Source organism: Amphimedon queenslandica, unplaced genomic scaffold (assembly GCF_000090795.2).
Source record: "Amphimedon queenslandica unplaced genomic scaffold, v1.1 AMPQUscaffold_13437, whole genome shotgun sequence".
NCBI lineage: Eukaryota > Metazoa > Porifera > Demospongiae > Haplosclerida > Niphatidae > Amphimedon > Amphimedon queenslandica.
The window spans coordinates 70,470-91,283 of record NW_003546327.1 but is presented as its reverse complement, the minus strand read 5'-3'; the positions used below and the strand labels follow the sequence as shown (position 1 = coordinate 91,283).

Below are 20,814 nucleotides of genomic sequence, written 5' to 3'. Positions count from 1 at the left end.
GACTACATGATTGCTTATTGAATGCAATCTTTTTGCTTTGTTGTTGTTATGGGACACATTTTGTTTTATAACTGCCACCTCTCTTGCACATTGTACTTAGGCAGCAAGTAGGCTCAACTGCATGACAAGTCTTACATGTCATGTGCACAGCAATTAAATGTTTATGATATAAAACAAAATCAATTAAAGTTTAAATGCAAGGGTTAAACTTTCAAAAATTTAATACTGATATTTGCTCATATATATCTATATACCGCCATACAAACAAGACAGATATTAAATGTTAATTAGTTTATACTGATCATTTCCTTGATGGTACTTTAACTTGCCGTGGAGCTGGTGTACATTTATCATAGGAGCGACCACATTGCCAGGACCCGTCTCGTTTTTGTCGTAAGCAAATGAAACAAAACTCACACTGACAAATTTTGCAGCTCATTTGCTTGCAAGCACTCTTATGTTCAATAGCAGTACCACAGTTAGGACAAAGACGCATTGAAGGACAAAGCACTCCAATCACTTCTTTTTGTGGAGCAGCATTGATTTGTTCAAGGATATCAGCGGCATTGCATTTAGGATTGCCACAGTTTTTGCTCCCATCACCAGTCCAATTTTGTTTGCAATGCCAGCAGAACTCATAGTTCTTGCCCTGTTTAGCACACATGCGACAATGTACTCGATTATCTGTTTTATTCTTCCGTTCACAGTAGCTCAAGCAACCTGGACACTCAGAAATATTTGGATCGTTGTGAATGACATTTACAGACAAACCATTAGAGAATATTTCAATTTCCTCCTTGGTAGCTACTCCATATTTTTGAATGACATCCAATGTCCATTCATTTTGACATTGTGGGCAGCAAACAGCTTCCCTCTTATTATCAAATATCTCATTTTGACAATATTGTATGAAGCAGTGTGGATGCATTATGGTGTGACCTCTTCGGCAAGGCAGAACTAATGGTAACCTTTTTGCATTATATCGATTATCATCATTAGGGTGGGTAAAGCAAATCATGCATGGGGTGCCATCACTATACTCAAAATCCGGCCCTCGTGGTGTATCTCTTTCTGCCAAAGAGATAAGGCCAGTTCCTCCAGGCAGTCTCAAGACCAAAAAGAGTGTTGAATTTGGTCCTAGGTTTGGATAATCAATAATATTCTTCTCTTCATCCAGCTGCTTTCCTCCATGTATCAACCTCTGCTCAGCTGGAGGTATTCCTGTTTTTGCTTGAACCAATGACATCACTTGCTTCACAGTAACATTCTGTATTAGATATATATATATATATAATAACAATAATAAAGTAAACACTCATAAATTTACTTCTTTTCTCTCTTGAATTACTAGTGTAAACGTTTTCCCATCAGTATGTTTGAGAAAAAGATTCCAGGCACTCATTGTTCACTATCTGGTTCCTTTGACTGTAGATTGAAGCTGTTTTATAGACTCCGCTGCATGACTCGCCACTTTACGGGAGGGGTAATCCCAGGGACAATCCAAGGGAAGAAAGCTATTGTCGATGACGGAGGTTGTTGGTGTAGTATAGTACACACTGCATGATGATGCATGTATGTAGTCTAGTCTCGCTAGCCAGACCATTCCCCAGCCTACAGTCAAATGACTGTAGGCGGGAAGGGTCTGGCTTGCGAGACTAGTATGTATGCATAGTCTACATGCAGCGCTGCAGCTGATTTGATAATGACACACCCATGCATCAATTAATATAGTAAATTAATTTTAAAGATAAGATCAACTACAAAACAATTCTAGCTAATACCATACTACAGTACAGTAATTAACTTTGTTTTTTTTTCAATCCAACCTGAATTAGTTAATAATTTTTCTTGTTGGTACTTTTTCTTGTCTTGGAGCTGGAACACACTTTGTATTGTATCGACCACACTGCCAGGAGCCATCCCTTGCAGGTCTTAGACAGATAAAGCAGAACTCACACTTGCAGGTTGAACACATCATGTGTTTGCAAGAATGAGCATGCTGTATAGCAGTACCACAGTAAGGACAAAGACGTATAGAAGGACAAAGAACTCCAACTACCCTCTTTAAAGGGGCGGCTTTGATTTGTGCTAGAATATCAACAGCTTTGCAGTTAGTGTTGCCACATTCCTTGGTCCCACGAGTCTTCCAGTTTAGCTTGCAATGCCAACAGAACTCACAGTTCTTGCCTTGTTTAGCGCATATGCGACAATGCATACGAATATCCTTTTTACTTCGTCGCTCACAATAACTCAAACAGCCTGGACACTCAGTGACATCTGGATCATTGTGAATGACATTAACAGACATTCCATCTGCGAATATTTCAATTTCTTCCTCGGTAGCTACTCCGTATTTTTTAATGATATCTAGCGACCATTCAGTTTGACACTGCGGGCAGCAAATGGCTTCCTTCTTATTATCAAATATCTCATTTTGGCAGTACTGCATGAAGCAGTGCGGATGCATGACAGAGTGACCTCCTGGACAAGGCATAACTAGTGGTAACCTCCTTGCGGTGTAGATCTGATCTTCATCATTAGGATGAGTAAAGCAAATCATACAGGGATCATCGACACTGTATTGCAGTCCAGGATCCATTGGCGTGTGCCTCTCTTCCAAAGAGATTCGGTCAGCACCTCCAGGTAGACGTAAAATCAAGAAAACAGTCGCATTATGTTTAAGTAAAGGATAGTCGCCAAGTTTCTTTGAATTCTCCAGCTGCTTGCCACCAAATATCAATCTCTGCTCTGAAGTAGGCACCCCCGTCTTCTTTTCAACCATTACTTTTAGTTCTTTCACACTAATTTCCTATTTTAATCTTAATTATACTTTTGTAATTAATTACTAAAATTAATCTTACATGAGGGCTCCTCTCCAGAATTATTGTGGAAGTTTTTCCTGCAGCATGTTTTACAAATAGATTCCAGACAATGGATTCAGATTTAGATCTAGATCTATTCATAATTGTAAAACTGATGGAACTCTCTGCTCTATTTTGTTCGAGATTTGCTAATTTTTCTGACTTCTTGGCGCGCGCACGTCTGTTGCTTCACGCCTCCAAAAATTACAAATTTTACGATCAATAAGAAATAATGCGGTAACAAATGACGAGTAAACGGATATCTGTATTCCTTGGTAATCTATGCCACTCCTCTTTTAAACTCCGCCCACATCACAATGGAAGCCATGTTGCAATGGATGTATTTCTTTGCTAAAATCATTATATTCTTTATATCAGTGAGGTAAGGGACATAATGCTCTCCTTGCAGCTATAGACTGCCCGCATTTAGGCTCTCCTTATGGCTCCTGTCTTTTTTAATTGAGAAAATATGGAAAACCTCCATCAGCCTAAGAGGGATTGGCTTTCTTTCATTTCAAATCCTTAATATTAAGAGAGAGAATTATGAACTGGTAAAGAAAATGAGTAGAGAAGAAGCTTTCCTTTATGTATTGTTTGTGTATGATTTACACGTCTGCACATTTCAAGTGTTCATAATGTCTTCTAATTTCTCTCTCTCTCTCTCTCTTTCAGGAGTTAAGAGGGATTAAGTTAAGGTTGAGGTGGTTCAACTCGTCTACTTTCGTCAAGTTCTGTTCTATTTCTGTGGATCATGTCCAGTTCCAACTAAAAGCGATCAAAAAGGAAGAAGGTGAGATAGAGACAAGAAAGAAGAAGCGGAGGAGTAGTGTCTCACAGAGGAGGGTGAAGATAAAATTAAAGCAAAGATTAGTGTATAAAGCAATCCGGTGGCTTGCTAAGGTAATTTGTTAAACACAGTTTTATTAACCAATAAGTTACATGTACAGTATTTTGATAATAATAATAATAATTATTATTATTAATATCAATTTTCAGGGATAGTTAAAAATTTAGTATTAGATTAATAATTATTAATAAAATTAGATAAGAGATTTCTAAAATTATTAAAAATGATGTCAGGGTTTCAAGGCACCTAATAACTAATGTAAAGTAGACATGCACATCCAGTAGATGTCATTTTCATACCTCCTTCCCTCCCCCCCTCTCTCTCCCCCTCTCTCTCCCCCCCTCTTTAGGTGGCTGAGTTTAATATTGGTTTAGCAGAGTTTGCCGTTCAAACTGGCAGTAATACTGAACAAGATGAAGAAAGCATCAGTTTCATTGATCTGATACAAGCAGACAGAGGAATGAGGATCATTCTCCAGCCTCTCACTGAACAGTAAAGACTTTATTGAACAATAAAAAGGTCATATTCTTCTTCTCCTTTCCTTAGTCTGATATCAGTGGAGGTTATGCTGCACCAGCTGGCTTTTGAGTCTTTTGCCAGCAAGAAAAATGTAAGTGTATATTTGGCATAATAAAATAAATAAGAAAAATAAATAATAAAAAAAAGAATAATAATAATAAAGAAAAATAAATAATAAAATAAATGAGAAAAAATGAATAAAAAATACTGTTCTTTTCTTTTCCTTTTCTTTGCTTTCCTTCTTGTTTTCTTCCTCTACTCTACTAATCTATCCTACCTGGTTTTTATAGTAAATACAAATAATAATAATAAATAATAATAATAATAATATATAAGAATAATAAATAAATAAATAAATAATAATAAATTGATGTATATTGTATAGGAGCTGATGGATGGGGAGGCACTATTAGATGGTCACGTTTCTTGCAAAGTTTTACTCCATCTCTCTTTATTAGCTGAGAAGAAGTACCACTCACTCCAGATCAGCCTCTCCTCTTTATTTACACAATTTCACGGAAGCAGTAAGCACAATATTATTAATAATTCATATAAACTACAGTATGTACTTTGGTTGTATGTACTTGTATAATTATGTGATATGTAAAGTACATTATTGTATTATGAACATCATCTATTATTAGTATCATTATAATTCTATTATTAGTATCATTATAATTCTATTATTAGTATCATTATAGTTCTATTATTAGTATCATTATAGTTCTATTATTAGTATCATTATAGTTCTATTATTAGTATCATTATAATTCTATTATTGGTATCATTATATTAGTATCATTTTGTAGTATGTTTGTATTTTGTACTGTTCTATTATCTTGTTGTACATGTAGCTTGTACTTCTTGTTCTTATACATGTACATGTACATTAACTCGTGTAAGCTTCTTGTTACTCTTAACGTATAGGGTCACTTGTTTTGCTTTCCAAGAGATTCAGAAGGAAAGCTGTCCCAAATTCTACTTCATCAACACCTCCAGACTTGTCACAATTGCTACCTAACGTGAGACATACAGAACAAGAGGGAGAGAGAGAGAGAGAGAGAGAGAGAGAGAGAGAGAGAGAGTGACACATGCTTCAACAATGCATTATGTGTATAACTACCTGTACTTGTACATGTAGTTAGTACAAGAGCTTGTTTTTCAATATGAATATCATTATATATTAATTATAAGTGCGACCCACGATAGCCTTTACTAAAAGTATCCTTTATAAGGACAGCACTTTTTATTGTGTCCTTATACTCCTTAAACAGGAATCTGAAATGTACGGTTCCCGAAATTTTTGAAAGGGTAAAGTTGAGAGTATCAATACTGTGTACTCTCAACGAATGCCCTGACATTAATAATCATTAATAAAAATAGTAATAAATGATTTACTGCAATATACATGTACATGTACATTTTCCTTTATTAAAATGACCATAACTTGGACAAGAGTAACAGTGTAAAAATATTCCTATAATTGATTTCACCACCTTGCAAGTACAATTTGGTCATTATTAAGACTTATAGAGGTTCTCTCTACCTTCTAATGCTTCTAGAGAAGTCTTTAGACAGTATCTCTATGTTCTCTGGCTGTTAGAAAGCTCATAACTTTGTCCCGTGTGTAAGCCGCCATTTTGTTTGCCGTGGCCACACCCAATCACGTAAAGGAGCATGGGTGGGTGGTTGCTAAGGCTTGTTATTTCTCCAATACAACGTGTATAGAAGAAATGTAAATATGGACATACAAATATAATACAAACATCGCACGTGGGTGAAATCAGTTATAGGAACAACCTGGGGGCTGCGCCCCCAGGTCGTTAAAAATTGAAGTCAGAATCAGCTCAAACTTTCTACACAGCATAAGGACATCAATATGTATCGGAAAATGTGATAAAAATTGGGAGTGATTTTGGAACCAAATGCATGTACATATATCTGCATGTATGCATGTACAAGTTACTTATTATGTATTTTTTAGAGAACAGAGCTTGTTCTTGATAAGGGAGCTTTGAATTATGAGGTTGATGGACAACTGAAGTAAAATTAATGCTCTCTTTCTCTCTCTCAATCATTGTCATCATTTCTATTTCACTTGATCTTCTCTCTCTCTCTCTCTTTCTCTTTTAGATTCATGTATGGAACGCTAAATAAGTCATGTCTTACGATTGAATCCGATAAATCAACATTATCAGTGAGAGGTGAAGAGAAGTACATGTACATGTATTAATATAATACCTAACCTTCAAATCCTCTTTTCTTTTAACTTGTGATCATAATGTACATGTACATAATTATGTTAATTTTTGTTTTATTATTTTCAGGTATTGCATTGCAGTCTTCGGTTACACAAGAAGTCATTAAAATTCGGGAAATTTTACTAAAATATCAAGTAAGCCAACTTGTACATGTATACCCTTACCTGTTGCCATGGCGATTAGTCTCTTAGCAACGGCCCGGAAGTCGCCATGGCGGTCAACTCTGTCAAAACGTGTGTTAAAGAGGGAGAGCTGATGTACTGGAAGACTCATTTTCATGAAGTCATGAGAAAAATAAAGACACTATCTACTTCTCCTCCCTCGCCCCTTGACATGCCAAACAATAATGAGGATCAGGATATTTTGAATTGGATTCATCGCCTACCGGTGGCCATGGTCACGAAACTTGAAGTCTCTGATTTTGTGACGGACTTTGAAGTTGATAAACGAGAACTGAGCCAAGGGAAAGGGCCATTTGCCTCGTTAGTGTGTGTGGGCGGGATAATTAAACTCACTCGTTCCGAGGAGGTTTTGAACGGGTTTCTGCAACTCAAAAACTCTTATATCCACCTATCGAGTTTAGGCCACACCCCCAGACCTGATGATCCCGAAGTCCTTCCTCTCACGTCATTTCATGTTTGGGGGCGTGTCCTATCGCTTGGTAGCGGAACGCTCGTCCTAAACGGGAATTTCCCTTCGGGCGGAGACAATGAAGGGGAAGAACTAAACCCGACTTTAAATATCAGTGGTAGCTGTGTTTCTATGGTAACTGAAATATCAGACGTTACGCTCTCAACTTTATTCCAATTAACGTCACACTTTAGGCGGAAATACTTTCCGCCACTCCCTCCAGACTCTGAAACCAGTGACAGGAAAACCGGTCAGACGAGTGTGACAAGTTTAGACGAGACAGACCACAGCAAGCGCCAAACAGGACTATCAAGACTCGCTAGCCTTGTTGATAGTTTTTCATTCACTGTTGATGGTTTTAATGCTTTGATATATGAAGACAGAGAAGATCCTTCTCCACCATTACTGCTTTGTATCAGATTAGATAGTTTGTCTTCTAAGAATTGGACTGCTAACTGTTACCGTATCGGTATTGATGAACAATATTCATTAGCTCCTTACTTCCAGTGTGTGTCTGCTTGTAATCTTCCTAATGGAGGACTATTGGACATTGATCACTGCTCTCTCTCTTATGAACAGGTAAACTAATATTATTATTATTATTATTATTATTGAGGGAGTCCTAAAAAAGATAGATTTATTATTATTATTATTATTATTGTTATTATTATTATTATTATTATTTGTTAGAATGATGTTCAAACTCGTGTAAACAAGGTGGTCATTAATTGGAATACTTGTTCACACTTTACTCTGTTTCATCTCATATCAGCAATTAAGGATCAATTGAACAGATTTCGTAAGTTATTTTTTAAATAATAATTAGCGTAATATCTTTTAAAGGAACAAGCATAAAAAAGACTGAGACCCATACTAAAGAGACTGAAACCCATTCTGAAGAGGCTGGTTCCCATACTGAAGAGGCTGGTGTTATTAAAACTGATTCTCATTCCAGAGAGGTCTTGTTGCTCGGTGACAAGTTAAAGCAGTTTTTATCAAAACTGTCTTTGTCTCTTCACTTTGAAGTTGAAGAAGGAACAGTTAACTTTCACCTCACAAAAGCAAAGTAGAAGCAACAAATTTTATCTACATGTACTTGTACTTATATAAGTATCTTTATATTTCTTCTCCATTATTATTCACCTTCTCTCTCTCCCATTCTCCCCCCTCCCTCTCTCTCTCCTCTCTCCTCTCTCTCCCTCCCTCTCCCTCTCTCCCTCCCTCTCCCTCTCTCAGGTTATCATTATCCTTACTCACCAGTCATTGCATGCTACAAAAAGAAAGACTAGCTATTGATGCTCAGATACTTAAGCTCATTTTTGACGAACATGATCTACTCACAGTCACCAGTTTCCTATGCCAGTGTCCGTATCACGAAGAGTCGCTGGACAATAGGTACCAGTCCCCGTCGCTAGAGGTGAAAGAAAATACTGTGATGTAAGTCCGATATTTCATGAATTGATTTAATGAGTGGGTGTGGTTTAGTTCTCTACTAGCGGCAGATTTGACCGTGTGTTTTCCGTACCGGTACAAGTTTTATGCTGCGTATGAGATGGTAGGCGGGGCTTATTTCTTGCAATTTGATTGGTCGGTTTTTAAAACTCGTTATAGCTTACGGCATTGAGAAAGTTTGTTCTGAAATATCACAGAGGAAGTGACAATAATAAAGAGAAAAAGAAGGAGAGGGTTCTTGTTCCTTTAGACATACTAGTTGAAGTTGAAAAAGTCACTTTTATTGTTGAAGACGATTGGTTTGAAGTTAAAATGAGAGCAAATTATGTGGTAAGGGAGAGAGAGAAATGAAGAGAGAGAGCCTTTTATTTCTTTCTGTTTTCTTTTTCCACCTCTCTCTCTCCCCCTCTCTCAGTTAATGCTTGATGAGTATCAGCAGAGGGTGGGACGGATTGAGACTTTGAATGAGAAACTTCGTCGGATTCAAGACACTCAAGGACCTCTATCACAAGTATCTGGTAAATAAGACACTGCATGTACTATACATGTACAATCATATCATATCTTGACTTCTCCTACTCTCTCTCTCTCACTCTCACACTCTCTCTCTCTCTCTCTTTCTCTCTGTCTCTCTCTCTCTCTCTCTCTCCTGTTAAGGTAAAAGGTTGAAGAACCTTTTTGATAGTCTTGAAGAGAAGAATGACAATGTTTACTGCCAGAGAGCCAGAGAGATGTACACCACAGAACAGCCATTGGAGTCACATCTGCTATCAGTCTCCCTACACCAAACTAGACTCTACTTGATGTTTGACCCTTCGCTTTTGGGAAGAGAAGCACTCGTGAAACAAATCAGAGATATTGACCCCATCAGGTCAGCTAATTATTATATTTATAAATACATGTACATGTACTTGTACATGTACAGTATAGCCTCTCTTAATGGACACTCTCTATAGCGTACACCTCCATTTAACGGACAGGACCTAGTGTACCAATTACATTCCTTACTGTATAAAATAACCTCCACATAAAGGAGACTTCTGTATAACAGAGACACTTTCAAAGTGTCCATTATATAGAGACTAGTTTATACATGTACAGTACATCTAACAATTAATATAAATAAATAAATGATTATTATTTTATTTTTCTAGTCCATTGCCTGAAGACTACCAATTCTCGACACTATGGGGGCTCCAATTATCACTTATTAACGAGCACACCGAAGTGGGTGTGGTCAACTTTATGCTTCATTTTGTGGGTGTGGTTTTCCTTGTAGGTTCAGCTTCGTGATTATTCCTGGAAGCTTCTAGAACTCGATACGGTGGGCGTGTCTGGAAAGCTAGTGTTTGCCGAACAAGAGGCAACTGATGATGGTATGTTAGCCACACCCCCTAGTTCTATTTTTAGAACTGGATCTATTTTTAGAATGTGTGTCCCTGGAGATTCCGGTCGGATCGCCGTGGCAACACGGACATTCCGTGTCGAAACTGACACCTTTAAAATACTACCACGACATCATAATCAGTAAGAGCCTTACTATAATATTAGTACATGTATGATGTAATCTTTAAATCTATTTTTAGCTGTCGATACTATTGAAGCTTCTTGGGGGCCAAGTTTTGATCCGTCTTTTGCCCAACTTAACTACTGCTTCAGTACGTTCTGTACATTTGTAATAGTGAATTGTATTTTTAGCTATTTTAGTAACGTGGAGTTTCTAAATTTAGTAACGATACTATTTTTATAGATTACATCACCAAGCCATCACGTGATCCCAGTAAGCCTCTTCCATGGTGGGACAAGGTGAGGCCACGCCTTTTTACATGTACATGTTTATTTTCGTGTTGCTATAGTTACGGCTGTTGCTCCATGGGAGAGCGAAATTGATAACGTCTCAGCTGTTGTTTAATGTCCTAGCCTCTCTGGATCCTTATAACACTTCAGAATTTATGGAATTGAGATTGCTTGACATTGAAGCTGTTCTGCTTGATAATGGTATATCAACTATTATTATTGTTATTATTATTATTATCATCATCATCATCATCATTATTATTATTATTATTATTATTATTGTTGTTGTTGTTGATTTGTGTTGGACAGTATAGTCTCTCTTAATGGACACTCTCTATAGCGTACACCTCCATTTAACGGACAGCACCTAGTGTACCAATTACATTCCTTACTGTATAAAATAACCTCCACATAAAGGACACCTCTGTATAACAGAGACACTTTCTTGACCCAAATTGTCTGTATTTTTATTATAAATTTGACACTTGATCTCTCTCTCTCTCTCTTTCGATCTCTCTCTCTCTCTCTCAGTATCTCTCTCAATCAATGGTGGTCTCCATGGTTATGTTCACACAGCCTCACGTTACGATGAGTGTCAATTTTTTACGATTCCCTCAGTCTCTCTTGACCTTCAGTTCCTCTTTAAAGTACGTGGGGAGTCCCCCCACCTCCACCACTCTGTTGTGAGGTGTGCATCAAATAGAATAAGTGATGAAGTAAGATCTGGGGTTGATTGTTATCGTACTTTAGAAACTGGGGAGTTTTCATGTGTCTTTTGTATTTCTTACAAATTTTTAAGTTGCTAAAAACTCAGGCCAAGGTCCCCTGGACAAATTTCACCAAAAATGAAAAGGAGAGAATTCTTTCCTTTTTTATAATTTAATGTATAAAATATATTTTATTTTTATTTATTTTTTAATATATTTTATTTTATATATTTTAATATACATGTATTTTTCTTTTAACAGAATCACGATTCTTATTTAAATTTCCGGTCTCAGTCGATAGACCTTAAACTGTCGCTTGTTGTCAATAAGAAAGAGGTAAGTCTCTTCTTTTAAAACCACACCCACTGACCACCACACCCTCCAGGAGAGTCAACCCGAGGTTTTGCTGTATGCTAGCACTTTAAGATGGCTACAGTCTTGTGTGGTAATAACCTGCTCTTTCTCTCTCTCTTTCTCTCTCTCTCCCTCTCTTTCTCTCTCTCTCTCTCCCTCTCTTTCTCTCTCTCTCTCCCTCTCTTTCTCTCTTGAACTTTCTGAAATGAAATAATACTTCACTACATGTGCTTATGTTTAAAATTCAAAGAAATTATGGTGCATGTACATGTATGTACATGTACGTGTATATTTTTACAATAACTTCTCTCTCTCTCTTTCTGTATTAAGGATATCATCAGAGGCTACGTATCGCGTCCAATCAAAAAAGGGACAGTTCATTCTAACATGCGCCCAAAGAAAATCCGTTTCACACGACACCTAAAGTAATTTTGTTGCAAGTGCATTAATCTGCTTGTACATGTACGTGTACATGTACAAGCATAAATTAATTTTATTAATTAAAATTTATAATTTTATAGATTTATTAATCTAATTTATTGACTATAAAATCTATTATTAATTTCATAGATTTATTAATCTAATTTCTCAAGTCTCGTAGATTTAGTGGTCACGTTACCGCCCACGCTCATTAACTACTGGTCGTCCGTTCGCAAACAAGAGGGTCTTGAATTCACAGTCAACGGCCTCTCTCTGAAGATGCAATACTCACTAACTCTACAGCCCCTGGTTGACGGACTCGTCCGACGACCACGTGCCAACTGGGGCATGATGGCATGCGAGGGTGTGGCTACCGGTTTAAAAGGATTCACTTGTATTAAGAGGAGTGAGACGGTGGGTTGTAGGTGTGGTTTGGGTGTGGTCATTGATTTTGGTTTTTAATTGTAGGAAGTGTTGGATGACGATCCTTATGTCATAATGAATCCAGCTACTCTGGTGAGATTTCGTCACAATTTTGCTGTGAAATAAATTTGGAAATTTTTGCTTTGGCAATTTTGTATTTCTGGGCATGCACATAAAAATAATAATTAATAATTGTTTTTATCACTAGCATCAATCTCTGCTTAATTAAACTGCTTTGTATTACATGTACATGTATTAAATATTTATTGATAACTAGTCCCACCTACTTTGCAGGAGGACGAAAGGCTAGAGAAACACTTCCTGATTGAACTGGCAAGGTATTTCATATACATGTACAATTGTACATATTATAAATAATAGTTTATTAATTTGTATTATTATAATCATGTTGTTTTGTATAGTCTCTCTTATGTTTGGCAAAGTCAAGATGATGAAGCATCACAAGTATATTATGACTTAAAATTATTGTACTAAAATTATTGTACTAAAATTAATACTACTGTCTCTTTCTCTCTCCCCTCTCTCTTTCTCTCCCCCCCTCTCTTTCTCTCCCCCCCTCTCTCTCCCCCCTCTCTCTTTCTCTCAGGAGGAGTTTACTCATAAGTTAAAGATAGTTGATACTTGTTTTTTATGGAACAATGACAGCAGGAGTGTAGTCTATAAGATACAAGATACCTATAAGCTACACAAAGTATGAATTTACAATACATCAGTCTTATTATTATTATTACTATTTTCTACATTTATTCTTTTACATGTATTTAATCAAACAATTATAATGTATAATAATAATTATTATTTCAGAGACTAAAACAGGACCTTTCCACCGACGCTCTGAAATCAATTCTCACTCAAACTGGGCCTACAATACCCGAGGCCACACCCACAACCAAAGACCCCTCCAAGGACCCCTCCTCGTCCAGTGATCCCTCGCCATTGTCCAGTGACCCAACAAGTGAGACCACAGACATTTCTCCTATTCCTCCCACGAGGAAGAAGTCTCGTCCTCGTCTCCACAGAAACAGTTCAGGCTGTATGATGCTGGACCAGTTACTGGCCGACATTTGTAACACGATTGTTGTATCTGATGAAAAAGTAAATTACTATTACTATTATTATTATTATTATTATTATTATTATTATTATTATTATTATTATTATTAATATACTTACACAACAAACATTATTATTATTTTTTATTGTTATTATTTTTATTGTTATTATTATTATTGTTGTTGTTGTTGTTGTTGTTGTTGTTGTTTTTGTTATATTTTTGTTCCTGATGTTACAGAGAGAAGCGAGCGATCCTAAACTCAAAGGGATAGTTGCTGCTAATCACAATGATGTCATGAAACACGACTGGTTCAGTAAGTGAAGATTGAGAAGTATTTATTGCTAATTTCTTTACTCAACAGTTGAGCTGACTAATACTCAAGTTGCCTTGCAAGGTGTAGAGGTCAAAGGCTATGTGATTTGTTGTTCTTACGTTGCTCAAGTGTTTGGTCGTGATCATCACCCTCAATTGAGAGAGGGCGATCTGGTGTCTAAACGATCTTGGATTGCAAAAGTTCAGGATCTTCAGTATTTCGCGACTATGGGGGCCCCTCCGAATAATGTAGTACCGTGGCTGCCCCGGTCTGTTATTCAGCCGTCGGCAGTGAGGGCTCCTAGCGAGGTTCCCAGTGATAAGGAGTCTGCAATGGCTGACCTCTTGAGCCAGTTAGGACCTGATACACAAAGCATTGGTAATCCTCTTCCAAATTCTAGTAGCTATGTGTAGCACATTATTGGGATGCACTACATATGATATGCTGTGTAGAAAGTTTGAGCTGATTCCGACTTGTATTTTTTAAGTTACGGCCATTTTAAGAAAACGCCAAAATTCTGAAAAATACCCAAGGCTATAGCCCATGGTTTTTTTCAAAAAATGGCTCCGAAATCACCCCAAATTTTTATTACATTTTCTGATACATATTGATGTCCTTATACTGTGTAGAAAGTTTTAGCTGATTCCGACTTCAATTTTTCAAGTTACAGCCATTTTAAGAAAACGTCAAAATTCTGAAAAATACCCTGTACTATAGCCCATAGTTTTTTTGAAAAAATGGCTCCGAAATCACCCCAAATTTTTATTAAATTTTCTGATACATATTGATGTACTTATGCTGTGTAGCAAGTTTGAGCTGATTCCAACTTCAATTTTTCAAGTTACGGCCATTTTAAGAAAACGCCAAAATTCTGAAAAATACCCAAGGCTATAATCCATGGTTTTTTTCAAAAAATGGCTCCGAAATCACCCCAAATTTTTATTAAATTTTCTGATACATATTGATGTTCTTATGCTGTGTAGAAAGTTTGAGCTGATTCCAACTTCAATTTTTCGAGTTACAGCCATTTTTAAGAAAGCGCCAAAATTCTCAAAAATACCCTGTACTATATAGCCCATGGTTTTTTTCAAAAAATGGCTCTGAAATCACCCCAAATTTTTATTACATTTCCTGATACATATTGATATCCTTATACTGTGTAGAAAGTTTTAGCTGATTCCGACTTCAATTTTTCAAGTTACGGCCATTTTAAGAAAACGTCAAAATTCTGAAAAATACCCAAGGCTATAGCCCAAGGTTTTTTCCAAAAAATGGCTCCGAAATTACCCCCCATTTTTATTACATTTTCTGGTCCATATTGATGTCCTTATACTGTGTAGAAAGTTTGAGCTGATTCCAACTTCAATTTTTCAAGTTACGGCCATTTTAGGAAAACGCTAAAATTCTGAAAAATACGTATAGCCTTTCTTTATAAGTAGCAAATTTTTAGAATAAAAGCCCAGACTTATGTCTGTGGCTTTTATTCAAGTTACTATGTGCATTAATCATTGTTGTTACTATATTTAGTATCAGTTCATCATTATTAATTATTGTTGTTACTATATTTAGTATCAGTTCATAATTATTAATTATTGTTGTTACTATATTTAGTATCAGTTCATCATTAGGTCATCCCATTGGGGAGAGTTTGGATACTGAGACGTCCCTAGGGCTACCAGGGGAAGCAGTGGGTGGAGTTATATCTAGTATACCATCTCAAGGCCTTTACATTGAAGGTAATGAATGATATACAGTGTAGCCTCTTTATTAAGGACACCATTGGGCCCACACTACCTGTCCTTAATACATGTACAGTGTAGCCTCTTTATTAAGGACACCATTGGGCCCACACTACCTGTCCTTAATACAGAGGTGTCCTCATTTCAGAGGTACTTTTGTATAGGCTTGTACCAAGTGGGACATTACAAAATGTCCTCATTATAAAGGTGTCATTATTATTATTATTATTATTATTATTATTATTATTAATCTCCTCCTCTCTTCCTCCCTCCCTACAGATCAGTATGGTAGTTTCCCTCTCTCTTTCTCTCAAGTTTCTTCCAGTCCTTCCGTTCCTCTACAGCGAATAGCCTCACGCTGTCACTGTCAAATGTTCTACATTACTTTTGGCGGACAAGTATCTCAAGAAGACTGCCCAGCTCCTCTCTCCGTTAGTCTAATCACACGACTGTCATGTGACTCATTTTAATTAATTAAGAAATGAATGTTTTTTCCTGTAGCCTGCTCACGAGAAGATGTCGTCATCTTCGGAGGCAGTGGATACTTTCACGTTTAGATACCCACTGGCCGAAGTCCATACCACATCAGTAAGAGAATAGCTTTTCTGTGACATACATGTATACATGTACCACATAGTGGGAATTTTGGAGGAACTAAATTTGGCAAATTGCTAAATTTTGGTGATTGCCGAATTTTATATTGGCTCAAAATGGCAGAATTTTATTTTGGCGAATGGCTATCAAAATGCCAAATTCGCCAAATTTAACTTCCTCTAAAATTTACATGTATACAACTATACATGTACATGTACATGTATCTACATGTACAGTATATTCTTATTCATTTATGTTCATGTGTCATGTCCTTTTTCAGGAGCAATACTCTCTCATTCTTGATATCCTCAACAAGCTTCTACTGTACAAGGAGCCAAGACGAAAGGTAGTTCTAATTAATGCCCTACCATTCTAATTAATGCTCACCCCAGGAGGCGACAGAGCAGCACGCTAGGATGAACTTTACGTTGCAATTGACGAGCGTATCAGACATAAGGAAACCAGTACTGGCTCTCCAGAATAGATTAAGGTCATTATAATGACAAATGATTTAGTATTGAAATTAATAATAATAATTATTATTATTTTGCTTTTTAAAATAATTTACAGGCAGACCCTGAAAAGGTTAAAGACACTTGAGAATGATCTGTACATTGAGCTGAAATCAGGAACTGATAGGTACCAATCACATGCAAATCAAATTAATACATGTACATGTGTTGAAATGATTGTGAAATAATCTATATTTGCACATGTTACAGTCTTTGTGCTTGTGCAGTTTATGTATGTTCATACATGTACATGTACTTTTCAATATATTAAACATTAATTTAATGCTTGATAATTTTTTATCAATTAATACATGTACAAGTACATTTCTCTATATTTGTTCTCCTCTCTATCTCTTCCTTCTCTCCAATGCAGCACTTTACAAATGAGGGATACGATTGAAAAAGAATTAGGACAAACTAAAGACGCTTTATCTCAAGGAAGTCTTGAACTGAGAGCCATGATAAGAGCTTTCAAAGAGAAACGATTTGAAATGTCACCATCTCATGCACGAACTGATAGTAAGCCCCGCCCATTATAAACCACGCCCAGATATAACCACGCCCATTAGGAGACGTGTCCCCAATGGCTCCGGAACCTGTTCGAAGAATAGAGGTGTGGCTTGACGATGCCCAGTGGTCGCTCATGCAAGATGACGGTCAATTAAAAGTGGGTGTGACTCATTGATATTCATTAGTGTTTGACTACACCCATAGATTTCTACGATACAATTAACTAATTTTAGTTATAATCGTGTTACTTTTAACGATGATTCCGGTGAACATAGACTAGAGCTTGGGTCATTTAGAGTTAAAAATTGCATACCCAACGTTCAGAGTATTTTTCAGGTGAGTAGGTGTGGTTTTAGGGGCGTGTCATTTGTAGCCCCAATCCTTTTTATAGGAGGTACTGTCTCCTTATGATCCTGCTTCAAGGAGATTGAGAGTTGATAAAAATGTTTCCTTGAGAATATTCTGTAGAGACAGGCCAAGAGGTAAGTACATGAAGCTGGTGTTTTTAGAGAATTTTTTTGCGAATTTTGCTTTTTTATTTTTTAAAATACCTCTACCATTTTGGCTCAATAGCCTATCGTCACAAAGGCTCCAATTTAAAAACACTAAAAATTTTGGAATTTGCCAAAATTTTTATCCTCCAAAATTGCAAGCTACAATTACATGTACTGTATGTAACACTTAATTAAAATTACACTCTTTCTCCTCTCCCTCTCTCTTTACCAGTTGCTGGTATTTCAGTGACGGAGCATTTAGAGATCAACGTGGTTCCTTTGGCCGTGAGACTCACAGAGAAACTCTATCAGACCATACAGGCTTTCTTCTTACCTAAAGCAGAAACTGAAGCTAAGGATACTGCAGAACCTGATCACTCGCACGTTTTTGGATACCAACGTATTAAATTTTATTTCTTATCATTGTATTTTAAATTATCAATATCATCATTGCATCACTGTTACATTTAGAGGGAGTTTAGGAGATTTTTGGTCTCTTGTATTTGGTCTAGGTCTCCTGAAATTTCTCATTTTCAGCATTTGGTCCCTCCTCATATTTAGCCCCAGGGGTTCTTAAGTCTTCCATTTTTAGTTGGATTAGTCTCCCAAAATTTATATCACAATGATTTTTATCATAATATTAAATCTTTATTTGAGCTTCTCTCTCTTTCCCACAGCAACTCTCAAAGCCCAAGGTACTGATACTGTTGATGGAGGTACATTCAGCCGCAGCTCCTCCACAAGAAGGATTGGCTACTCATCAACTACTCCATCAGTGGTCAGTGCTCCTGGGGCCATAGCTTCACCTCCTGAATCACCTCACAAGGATGTAAGCATAGTGTGTTAAGAGTGCATTAAGTATGTGTTAGGAGTACATTAAGAATGTGTTAGGAGTACATTAAGAGTGTGTTAGGAGTGCATTAAGAGTGAGTTAAGAGTGTGTTAATACTACATTAAGAGTGTTTTAGGACTGCATTAAAAGTATATTAGAATATTGTTAAGAGTGCGTTAAGATGACATTAAAACTTCTCCTTTTTGCTTAATTTTTATTTTGATTCTCTCTCTCTCTCTCTCTCTTAGCGTAAAATAAAACGCAAGACTAAAGCTTTTGATGAAGTCACCACAATGCAGACAAGAGCTTCAAACATCAAAACATTTGTGTATGTCAAAATACCTCAAGTGACTCTCTGTATAACTTTTAAGGTAAAGCTGACTTTATTTTTGTAATATTCAATTATAATATTGAATATTGTGTAATTAATTTATGCCTTTTAAAATTTTATTTGATTTTATTATTAATTTATTTAGATATTATTATAATTTACTGTTGTTGTTTTTGTCATTATTATTATTATTATTATTATTATTATTATTATTAATAGGGTGATGGTATCAGTGTGAAGGAGATGCATGAGCAATTGGTTACCATACCAACCCTTCAGTACCATGACCTTAATGTCAGCTGGCAAGACCTTCTTTTGGAAATCAAAAAAGACTACAAGAGATCAATAATATCACAAGTAGGATTGAATTTGAATTTGTTAAAACATGCATGTGCAATTGTACAAATGTAATGTAGAGTGACCAGTTTGTGTGTCTGGAGGTGAGTATCAGTAATGTAATACCTAAGTCCCTTGATATCTGCCCTCAGCTTCACCTCAAGCAGATATCTCAGTCCTCAGGTATTACATTACTTATACACACACACCTCCAGACAGGCTGGGCTACATATATCTTTATGATAATAATAATAATATACTTTTATATTATTCAATTGCATACGATAATAATAATAGTAATAATAATAGGCTAAACCCACCAGTCACTGATAGACAGCTGCATCTTGTTTAACTTAATAATTTATGATAACAACGCTCCACTAGCGTCCGACTCTGAGTCCTCCTGTCAATTCTCTAATCCAATTCCAGAGACCCAGTCCATTGGATAGGGAGGACTGTGGCCTCTATTGGTGGCTGGTTATCTTTGTTTTGGTGCCAAAGGAACACTTTTTGTCTTGTTTTGTCTTGCCTGGGTCTAGCCTGTGGTGTTTCTGTAATCAGCTTAAATTCATAATTATTCCAATTATTGGCTTTTAATCTTGTTTCCAGCCCACTCTTTGCATTTTTATGACAGCCTGCCACGTAGTGCCCCACTGCCTCTCTCATTATAATTATGTTGTTGCTTGTGTATGACCGAGTGTATTTATTTACTATTGTTTAATTGTATTATAAATATTAGTTTTGGCAGATATCTTATTGCATTCGGAGTACATGTACATGTATGTACATTTGTATGGTGTGTGGTCTATCTAATTTTATTATTGAAATTTCATTTTGTTATTCCATGAATTACTGAAGCCTCTCTCTCTCTCTCTCTCTCTCTCTCTCTCTCTCCCTCCCTCTCTCTCTCTCTCCCCCTCTCTCTCTCTCTCTCCCCCCTCTCTGTTAGACCATTAAAAGTGTTATTGGCATGAAGGAATCAGAAGAGAAAGCAGGACTATCCTCTCCTAAGATAGGAAGGTAATGCTATCACTAAACTCCATTCAACAAACACAAATACTCATATATTACAAGTACTATTATGTACTATACTATATATAGTAATATATATAGTCCATGGTTTTTCCAAAAAATGGCTCCGAAATCACCCAAATTTTTATTACATTTTCTGATACATATTGATGTCCTTATGCTGTGTAGCAAGTTTGAGCTCATTCTGACTTCAATTTTTCAAGTTACGGCCATTTTAAGAAAATGCCAAAATTCCAAAAAGTACCCATATAGCCCATGGTTTTTTCCAAAAAATGGCTCCAAAATCACCCCACATTTTTATTACATTTTCTGATACATATTGATGTCCTTATGCTGTGTAGAAAGTTTGAGCTGATTCCGACTTCAATTATTCGAGTTACGGCCATTTTAAAACCTTGCATTACCTTGGTCTTAATTTTTACTACTACAGTCTACAGTACATTTTTATTTATTCTTTTTCTGCACACACACACACACACACACACACAGCAGGAGTGACTTAATGGGAAGAATTAAGGTACAATTGTTTGTTTATTAATTTAATATTATTTCATGTTGTTGCTATGTTTTTAGCAAGATACCAAAGTGAAAAGCAAGCGAATATTTGGAAAGAGAAGTGGAGAAGAGTCCATTGAAGAAGATTCTAAAACAGATCCACTTCATTTAGAATCTAGAAAACATAATTGATACACAAAAGACTATTATTAATATTAAATAAAATTAATAATAATTATTTTTATTATCTGTTTATCTCCGTAAATTATTTCCGGTTATC

General features: G+C 36.3%; 3 protein-coding genes across 4 annotated transcripts; 1 reads left to right on the top strand and 2 right to left on the bottom strand.

Moving 5' to 3' along the window:
* Positions 1 to 202: 202 nt before the first annotated feature.
* Positions 203 to 1,423, bottom strand: LOC105312500 (E3 ubiquitin-protein ligase RNF19B-like). The gene is made up of 2 exons (XM_011405200.2): positions 1,328 to 1,423; positions 203 to 1,267 (listed from the first exon to the last, which is right to left on the bottom strand). Exons 1-2 carry the CDS (start codon positions 1,400 to 1,402, stop codon positions 302 to 304), a joined length of 1,041 nt encoding a protein of 346 aa, XP_011403502.2. The 5' UTR covers positions 1,403 to 1,423; the 3' UTR covers positions 203 to 301.
* A 330-nt stretch (positions 1,424 to 1,753) lies between these two features.
* LOC100633511 (E3 ubiquitin-protein ligase RNF19A-like) lies at positions 1,754 to 3,026 on the bottom strand. Its single transcript, XM_011405199.2, has 2 exons — positions 2,862 to 3,026; positions 1,754 to 2,809 (listed from the first exon to the last, which is right to left on the bottom strand). Exons 1-2 carry the CDS (start codon positions 2,961 to 2,963, stop codon positions 1,832 to 1,834), a joined length of 1,080 nt encoding a protein of 359 aa, XP_011403501.2. The 5' UTR covers positions 2,964 to 3,026; the 3' UTR covers positions 1,754 to 1,831.
* A 144-nt stretch (positions 3,027 to 3,170) lies between these two features.
* LOC105312499 (protein KIAA0100-like) lies at positions 3,171 to 20,802 on the top strand. Of its 2 annotated transcripts, none has more exons than XM_019995608.1 (53): positions 3,171 to 3,243; positions 3,292 to 3,412; positions 3,534 to 3,761; positions 4,058 to 4,200; positions 4,255 to 4,318; positions 4,613 to 4,751; positions 5,155 to 5,249; positions 6,212 to 6,270; positions 6,361 to 6,431; positions 6,555 to 6,622; positions 6,672 to 7,697; positions 7,809 to 7,917; positions 7,962 to 8,184; positions 8,355 to 8,555; positions 8,604 to 8,673; positions 8,730 to 8,900; positions 8,986 to 9,088; positions 9,228 to 9,441; positions 9,725 to 9,797; positions 9,850 to 9,946; positions 9,999 to 10,097; positions 10,157 to 10,228; positions 10,321 to 10,376; positions 10,427 to 10,568; positions 10,899 to 11,083; positions 11,336 to 11,410; positions 11,460 to 11,519; positions 11,759 to 11,853; positions 12,022 to 12,262; positions 12,317 to 12,364; positions 12,566 to 12,609; positions 12,694 to 12,736; positions 12,879 to 12,983; positions 13,097 to 13,387; positions 13,584 to 13,659; positions 13,708 to 14,037; positions 15,288 to 15,395; positions 15,678 to 15,829; positions 15,900 to 15,986; positions 16,273 to 16,338; positions 16,385 to 16,482; positions 16,563 to 16,631; positions 16,878 to 17,023; positions 17,074 to 17,171; positions 17,219 to 17,350; positions 17,406 to 17,496; positions 17,741 to 17,908; positions 18,186 to 18,337; positions 18,589 to 18,711; positions 18,891 to 19,028; positions 19,957 to 20,027; positions 20,532 to 20,556; positions 20,613 to 20,802. In XM_019995608.1, exons 1-53 carry the CDS (start codon positions 3,179 to 3,181, stop codon positions 20,724 to 20,726), a joined length of 7,140 nt encoding a protein of 2,379 aa, XP_019851167.1. In that variant the 5' UTR covers positions 3,171 to 3,178; the 3' UTR covers positions 20,727 to 20,802. The 2 variants fall into 2 exon arrangements, with proteins under 2 accessions (XP_019851167.1, XP_011403500.2); XM_011405198.2 differs by having other exon boundaries at positions 20,529 to 20,556.
* The last annotated feature ends 12 nt before the right edge of the window (positions 20,803 to 20,814 follow it).